Source organism: Vigna radiata, unplaced genomic scaffold (assembly GCF_000741045.1).
Source record: "Vigna radiata var. radiata cultivar VC1973A unplaced genomic scaffold, Vradiata_ver6 scaffold_360, whole genome shotgun sequence".
Lineage (NCBI taxonomy): Eukaryota > Viridiplantae > Streptophyta > Magnoliopsida > Fabales > Fabaceae > Vigna > Vigna radiata.
The window spans coordinates 108,642-117,528 of NW_014542355.1; the positions used below are offsets into that span (position 1 = coordinate 108,642).

An 8,887-nucleotide genomic window follows, 5' to 3' on the forward strand; every position below is an offset into this window, starting at 1 on the left:
GGGTTCGTTCCCTCTAGGCGATGAAGAAGCAAAGTAGAAGGAGATAAAGAGAAGACCAAGAGGAGCGTGAGTCTGAGGTTAGTGTTTGATAAGCATTTCGTAGAAGATAGAAAACTGTATTGCATTACTGTGCGTATCGTGTTACAAGAGAAAAATAAGAAAGGAGGAACTCTATTTATAGAGTTCCTTAACAAAGAAAACCGAAATCATAAATGTAAAACAGAAAACATAAAAGAGGAAAGCTAGCTAACAAACGAGGAATGATTAGTGTATTAAAAACAGTAATCTGACTAAACTGATTCTATTAGCCTCCCCTCAAGCTGGATGGTGTAGGTTACCACTCCAAGCTTGGGAACAATGGTTTTAAACTGAACTCTATGAGGAAATTTAGTGAAAATATCCGCAAGTTGTTCATCTGAGCGAATGGGTAGTAGATGTAGGAGGTCAACTTGGATCTTTTCACGAACTACATGGCAATCAAGTTCTATATGCTTGGTTAGTTCGTGGAAGCTTTGATTATGAGCTATATGTCTAGCAGATTTGTTGTCACAGAAGAGAACGGGAGTTCCAGCTTCTGTAACCTGTAGGTCATCTAAGAGATATTGAATCCACTGCACCTCACAAGTAGTGGCTGCTAGAGCACGGTACTCAGCTTCAGTGGAAGATCTAGAAACTGTGCCTTGTTTTTTTGATTTCCAAGAAATCAGTGATGATCCCAGAAAAATGCAGAAACCTGTGGTAGATCTCCTAGTAGTTGGACAAGTGGCCCAATCGGAGTCACTAAAAGCCTTTAGTTGCATGGATGAATCAGCAGGGAAGAACAATCCTTCTGCAGGCTTGGCCTTTATGTACCTAATAATGTGTTGGACAGCCTGATAGTGGTAATCAGTAGGAGATTGCATAAACTGACTCAATAAATTAATTGAAAAACATATATCAGGTCTAGTATTTGTAAGATATAACAACTTCCCTATTAATCTTCGATAGGATGTTGGATCCTTCAAATATTTTTCTGTCTTGTACAAAGAACTAGTGTCCTTTAGAAAGGGTGTTGCAGAAGGCTTGCAACCCATCATTCCAGTTTCTTCAAGAATATCCATAGCATATTTCCTTTGGGACAAGTGTATTCCTTTCTTTGATTGCGCCACCTCAAAACCTAGAAAATACTTTAATTTTCCTAGATCCTTTATTCTGAACTTGCTGTGCAAAAGGCTCTTCATGTGATTGATTTTTGTGATGGAGTTTCCTGCTAAGATGATGTCGTCCACATAAACCAGTAGAGCTGTGAAGTTAGCACCTGTGCCTTTGATAAAGAGAGAACGATCACTCTTTGATTGAACATAGTTAGCATGAGTGAGAAAAGTGGACAGTTTTTCAAACCACTGTCTACTAGCTTGCTTTAGACCGTATAAGGACTTAGTAAGTCTGCAAACTTGACCTTCTTTGGGAACTCTAAGGCCAGGGGGTGGTTCCATGTACACCTCCTCATTAAGGTCTCCATGTAGAAAAGCATTGTCTACATCCAATTGCTCCAAAAACCAATTTTTAGAGGCTGCCACAACAATAAGAAGTCTGACAGTAGTCAGCTTCGCAACAGGGGAAAAAGTGTCCAAATAACCGATTCCTTCTTGTTGAGTATAACCCTTAGCAACTAACCGGGCTTTATACCTCTCTATAGTCCCATCGGCCTTGTATTTAGTTTTATAGACCCATCGACATCCAATAGCAGTCTTCCCTTGTGGAAGTTGAGTTAAAAACCAGGTTTCATTGTCTTGCAAGGCTTTGATTTCCTTTTGCATCGCTTCAACCCATTCACTCACATTTTTAGCTTCATTGTAAGAACGAGGTTCACTGTTAGCAGTGATAGCCATGGTATATCTCAAGTGTTTTTCTGTTAAAGAATCACAGGACAAGTACTTAGAAACAGGATAAGGTGTTTTAAGACTATTTTTAATGGTCAAGGATTGATTAACCTGATGCACATAGTCTCCTAAGTATTCTGGAGTTCTTCTCACTCTGTTTGATCTTCTGCAAACATGCTCAGGTTCATTGCTATTTGTTTCGTTGTCAATATCATCTTCTTGCATGATGTCTTGTTGTGTTTCCTCCTCTGTGTATCTCTCATCTTCATTGGAGGTAGTATTGCCCAAGGGTTCATTTAAAAGATCAATTCTGTCAGTTTTATCACTACAAATTCTAGTGTTGTCTTCCCCATTCTTCCAAGGGAAGATATCTTCATAGAAAATGACGTTTCTGCTGATGAACAACTCCCTACTGTTGATGTCCAAAACAACATATCCTTTCGCACCACCTTTATATCCAAGGAAGATTCCCTTTCTGGCTCTCGGATCAAGTTTGCTCCTGCCAGCAGTAAGAGTAGAGGCAAAGCAAAGACATCCAAAGGCTTTCAAATTTAAATAGGCAGGAGGTATATTATAAAGCATATCATGAGGGGTTTTATTTCCAAGAACATGGGTAGGTAATCTGTTTATTAGATAAACAACATGGCTCACAGCATATGACCAATAGGCTTTAGGTATGTTGGATTGAAACATTAAACTGCGAGTGACATTTAGGATGTGCTGGTGTTTTCGTTCCACAACTGAGTTCTGCTCAGGCGTCTCAACACAGCTAGTTTGATGACTTATACCTTCTTGATCATATAGGCTGCTATAATTGAACTCTGGGCCATTGTCAGACCTAATTTTCTTAATGGTCTTACCAAACTGATTTTTAGCCTTAGTAATAAAATTTTGTAATAAGTTCCTAGTTTGACTCTTATTGTTCATTATGAATATCCAAGTATGCCTACTATAGTCATCAACAATGGTAAGAAAATACTTATGCCCATGGACAGAAGTAACAGAAAAAGGACCCCATATATCACAATGAATAAGTTCAAAACAATCAGTAGATATAGAATTACTTGAAGGAAAAGGCAATTTATGTTGTTTAGCATAGTGGAAAATGTCACAAACATCATTAGCATTCATTTGAACATAAGGAAATTGTTCACAGATTTGTTTCACAGTCATATGTCCTGGATGACCTAATCTACAATGCCAGAGGTTTACATCAGCATGCTTAAAGGAGAAAACAGATGGAAAAATATTGTCTTGATCAGTAGTTGAAAAAACTTGCAAGTAATAGAGTCCCTTGTAAGCATTAGCAAACCCAATCGTCTTCAATGTAGAGTTCTTCCTTATCTGGCACAACTTAGAAGAAAAAATTAGATTGCAGTCCAAGTCTTTTATTAGACTTTGAACAGAGATTAAATTGAAACAAAAATTTGGTATATATAACACATTAAAAAGTATAAAATCCTTTGAAAATTGCACTGTTCCAGCATATTCAGCAGTGGTAGTAGAGTCATTTGGCAATCTGACATTAATGGGTTTAATCTTATAAAATGTAACAAAATACTTTTTCTCATGGGTCACATGATCTGTGGCTCCAGTGTCTATAATCCAGGAAGGAGTACCTGTTTTGTCTTCTGTAACGCTCCTCTACATGTGATTGATTTTATGTGTGTGTTCATCAACTTTCTCAATCATCTTGAGTAGTCTTTCCATCTGTTCTGGTGTGAATTTGTCTAAAACCGTATTGGTATTTCCCTGGGGTGCAGTGTTTGGTCCAGCATTGCTTTGGCAAACATTAGTAGAGTTCCATCCCCCTTTCGTATCTTGATTGTTGTCATTCTTTTTGTACCAAGGAGGAAAACCATGTTTTGAATAACATTCATCCACAATGTGGTTCATCTTATTGCAGTAGGAACATTGCTTGCCATGATTAGGATTTCTTCCTCTGCCTCTTCCTTGTCCATAAGACCCAGTACCACGTCCTTGATTTTTCCAAGGTTGATCAGTCTTCCAATTGTTGTGTTTGTCAGCCATATTAACCAGGACCTTGTTGTTTTCATTAGGATGATTCTGCCCTGTATGTCCAATTTCAGATCTTTCTTGTCTCTCTTGTTGAATGATAAGAGAGAACACCCTATTGATACTAGGAAGGGGTTCCATCAGTAAAACTTGAGTCCGGACTGTATTGTAGGTATCATTTAGTCCTTTCAAAAAACAGATAACATGTTCCATTTCCCTATACTTCAATGAGACTTTTGTGAGATCACAACTGCAGGGAACCTTACACGTACACTTGGGCATGGGTCTAAGTGATTCCAACTCTTCCCATAGTATTTTGAGATCAGTAAAAAATTGATTAACAGTTCTTTCACCCTGTTTAATTGAATGAATGTCTTGTAGAAGATCTGAAATCTTGAAATAGTCCCCTTTAGAGAACCTTTCCTTCAATTCATCCCATAATTCTTTAGCATCCTCAACATATATCACACTTTCAGCAATCTGTGGTGAGAGTGTTTTGATAATCCATGAGAGAACCATCATATTGCATCTTTCCCATGCATCAAACAATTTGTCATTTCTTTCGGGTTTCTTGATTGACCCATCAACAAACTTGATTTTATTTTTNGAGAGAAGGGCTCTTCTCATACTTCTACTCCAAGAAGAGTAGTTACTTTCATTCAAGATTTGAGATATGAGGGTTAGGCCTGGATTCTCTCCAGGATGCAAGTAGTAAGGGTTGATAGGATTGTTTGACAGATCTGATGAATCCATAGAAGAGAAAAAAAAAAGGCAGAGAAAAAAAAAGGATCAAGAAGCTAGGCAAGAATCATCAAGAACCTGGGCAGCAGAAGCTCTTGCTCTTGATACCATAATAAAAGTGGCCCAAATCTGTGAGACCGGCCCAATACTCTTTCCGAACCCAAAAACAAACTAAAGAAAGCAAGTGTCTGAGAGGCTTTCGCGAGAAGCTTCTGGTGTCAGAGAGGTAGGTGGGAGATGAGACCGAAAAGCACGAGTGAGAAAGAAGGAAAGCTCTGAGAAGACTCCATGGCGTTTCTGTAGACAAACGTCAAGGGTTCGTTCCCTCTAGGCGATGAAGAAGCAAAGTAGAAGGAGATAAAGAGAAGACCAAGAGGAGCGAGGGTCTGAGGTTAGTGTTTGATAAGCATTTCGTAGAAGATAGAAAATTGTATTGCATTACTGTGTGTATCGTGTTACAAAAGAAAAATAAAAAAGGTAGAGTTCCTTAATAAAGAAAACCAAAATCATAAATGTAAAACAGAAAACATAAAAGAGAAAAACTAGCTAACAAACGAGGAATGATTAGTGTATTAAATACAGTAATCTGATTCTATTATATAGTATCTTATATTTCGAAAATATGATCAAAATTATGATACTCATGGTTACGAGATATTGAAGTTTTAAAGGTTGTGTGTAACGTGAGAAAGAAAAGTTTGAAAATAAATAATTTTTAATAGTGTGGATAAGATTTTTCTATGACATATAAATGTCTTTTTCTTATTTAAAAAAATGGTATTTTTCTTACAAGACTATGGAGGCATGTCATTTGATTGCATGCAACAAATAAAAATTTCAACCAATAACATCATAAGTTACATGAACGGTCAAGTTTTTATTCAGTAAAATTTGATGTATGAAGAGTGTATACTCGAAAAATATATAATTAGTTTTTACAAAATTAAAAGAATCCTTAAGAAATAGAGATTTAAACTTATTCACTCTAATGTAATAATTATCTAATCTATTGGTAGAAAATAATACTGTGACTTGTATAGATGATCGTTATATCCTTTTAAAACAGACTTTTAAGACTTGAAAAGACATGCTAGTAAACAAGATTGAAGATAAAAAAAAAGCATAGAAATAATAATAACAATGAATATAAAGACAATATAGATTTAAAAAGTTTTTATATGAACACGAAAATAAATATAATAATTTCTTCAAAATCGTTTCTTATATCTAAAGAATAAATTAATAGATTAAAATTATATATTTAAAATATGACTATGGATTATAGTGTGGGTCATTTCCTTCTCTATCATTGTTTTCAAATTATAATACTAATAATATACTTTATTACCTATCATGATAAGTTTTGTTGAGATGTGATGTACTATCATAATAATTAGTGTCACAAAGTATTATAGCACGGATTTAATATAATCACCGGAGCAATGTCATTAAAATTATTAGAGTCGGTTTTAATTAATTTAAAAAATTTATCTAATATTTAAGAAAGTTTTAATACTATATTAGAAGTAGATGTTTAATTTAATTTCACAAAATTGACTTTTAAAATAAGATTTGTATTTCTCTTGATTTTATGTCTAGATGTAAAACTGATAAGAAAAAAATCTTGCACACAACAACTAGAGTTATAAATGAACCAAATTTCAAATTCACTAAAAGCGACAATGATAATTGTTTGATTGATTTACTTTTCTAAACATTTGTAATTATAGAAATAGTATTTATTGTAATTCATAAATATAAGTTGATGCATATTTATTAGTCGTGGTTCATAGATAACCATTTTGCTTGCAACATTCAATTGCATCTACAAACATTTGCTCCATGCTATACTTAAACTCAAATCCAGCATCCATAAGTTTCTTGGAGATTAAATGTGGAAGCTTGACATCATGAAATTTCTTCACCTCGCTAGAAGAAGAAAACAAAAATCAAAATTAAATTACAATTATAAATTTGAGAAATAACTTTGATGCAGAAGGACAATAGTTGAGAACTCACTCTACTGATATTTGAAAATTCGGGTATTTGGCTGAAAGAAGTTCTGCTATTTCTTCAACATCTGCAATGAATGGTGAGCAATTATACCTCCCTTTTGGATTAGGATGATGAAGAAGGAAGATATGTGCTCGCGCAATATCATCAACATGTACCATATGAATACGAGAGGCACCAAATGGATTCTTCTTACCTGCAAATCATACAACTTACATGTAGAATGAGTTTTGTATCTCATGTTCAAAAGGGTCCTACAGATTGAAAGTTGCTGGAGTTACCAAATAAGAAAGAGAGAGTGACATAAACTGAGCTAGGGAGTCTGGGACAGATGAAGGGTCCAAGAACAAAAGTAGGAATGAGAGTGACAACATCCAAGCCATGCTTTTCTCCAAATTCAAGAACTGCTTTCTCTGTCAATGTCTTAGAAATTGAATACGCCCAAGCAAAGGGCTTCGAATCTCTGAGAAGATTTTCATCACTCCAAAAACTCTCATCCATCACATCATCTTCTTTCTGCTGCCGATAAACAGCAGAAGCACTGGAAGTGTACACAACCCTCTTCACTGTCTTTGAATTCAGACATGCTTTCAGAATCCCTAATGCTCCATCAATGCTTCTTTGGGTCACCACTTCCTCTGCTTCGTTCAATTCTACGTCAAATGGAGTGGCAGTGTGGAGCACCCCAAAACACCCTTCAATTGCTTCATTGAAACTCTCTGGGTCGCTCAGATCAGCACTGAAAATTTTTAACTTTTCAGATGCTCCTGGAAGATTTGTGAGGAAGCTCAAATCCCCCTTGGCATCTGTCAAATACATAAACTCATTGTGGAACATAACATAACATAATCAAAAATAAGAATAAGAAATCTTTCATAATTTCATATGAGATCCACTAAGATGAAAGCTGTATAAATGGTTTACCTGGATCAGGTCTAACAGTGGTATGAACAGTGTAACCATCCTCAAGTAGTCTCTTGACGATCCATGAGCCAACGAATCCTGAGCCTCCTGTTACACAAACTCTTCCTTTTCCTTCTTCCATTTCTGGGTTTTATATTTTGCCCTGCTTTTCTAGTGTTGATGGTTTTGCTTCAATCTTCTTGAATGGATTCGTATACACCCAAAATGTCAAACACTCCCTTCATGGCGGCTTTTAATTGACTTTTATACTTTTTTTAAGTCATGGAGGACAGCTATCATGGCTATCTGTGGTGTTAAAAAAGCAGTGATACAAAAAAAAAAAAAAATTGACTTATGTGTCTTTTATTTCATTAAATTTTTTTATAACTTTTAAATAATTTCTTTGAATTAAGAACAAATAATAAAAATTAAAAAAAAATTAACTCAAAATGAAAGTAACTATTTAATCTATCTTCATTTTATATTAACAAAATAAAATAATATATAATTTAAATAAATGAAAAATCAAAACTGTCTATTTTTATTCTATTATTATTAAAATTAAACTAAATATTATTTGACTTAGACTAATAAAATAAAATTTAAATAAAATTATTAATAAATTTTTAAAATTTAAGTTTATCTTATGAAAAAAAACATATCAATCTTTTTATTCATAGTTATATCTTTAAGTATTTGTTATTTGTTTTTAATTTTTGAAAACTTATAGTTTGATTCTTGATTTTCCTTCTTGACTATTTTTTACTATTTAATTTCTACCCTCTTTTAAAAATAAAGAGCAAAATAAGACACTCATTATTATAATAAAATGAAACTAAGTAGAAAAAAGATGATGTCTAAATTGATTAAATGGATGGGAGAAATTACAATGAATAGAAAGGAAATAGAATAATTATATGAAAAGGAAAAGAAAATGAGAATCAGATTATAATACTAAAAACATGGGAAATCAAATAGGAAAATTCATTATTTCTATAAGAAAAAAGACATTTAAATATAAAATTGTCAAATTGACTCACAAACAAAATTAATCAATTTTGCTCTGACTTTTCTTTCTATTGCACTTTTCAATGCAGTTTCTAAACCACCAATCAGATTGAAAACCAAATTAAAGAACTGATGAAAAGAAGAAAATATATGTTTTTATTGCTCTAAGCTTTTTAAAATTCACAATTAGTCATTTTTAAAGCAATTGTTTTGGTTTGAGTTTATTTTTCATCTTATATTGAATAGAGGGTTGTATAAATTAATGAGTTTAAGGGCATGGATTCTTTGTTAGGTTCCAAATAAAGAAAATTGGCAGTGTCTTACCTCAACATTTTCTGCTTCGT

General features: G+C 33.9%; 1 protein-coding gene across 2 annotated transcripts; it reads right to left on the minus strand.

Annotated features, from left to right (window-relative positions):
- Nucleotides 1-6,343: 6,343 nt before the first annotated feature.
- On the minus strand, nucleotides 6,344-7,787 carry LOC106779596 (vestitone reductase). 2 transcript variants are annotated; one of them, XM_014667737.2, is made up of 5 exons: nucleotides 7,557-7,787; nucleotides 6,914-7,438; nucleotides 6,791-6,828; nucleotides 6,639-6,699; nucleotides 6,433-6,548 (listed from the first exon to the last, which is right to left on the minus strand). In XM_014667737.2, the coding sequence occupies exons 1-4, from the start codon at nucleotides 7,675-7,677 to the stop codon at nucleotides 6,685-6,687; spliced, it is 699 nt and encodes a 232-aa protein (XP_014523223.1). In that variant the 5' UTR covers nucleotides 7,678-7,787; the 3' UTR covers nucleotides 6,433-6,548; nucleotides 6,639-6,684. The 2 variants fall into 2 exon arrangements, with proteins under 2 accessions (XP_014523222.1, XP_014523223.1); XM_014667736.2 differs by having other exon boundaries at nucleotides 6,344-6,548; nucleotides 6,639-6,828.
- Nucleotides 7,788-8,887: the final 1,100 nt, after the last annotated feature.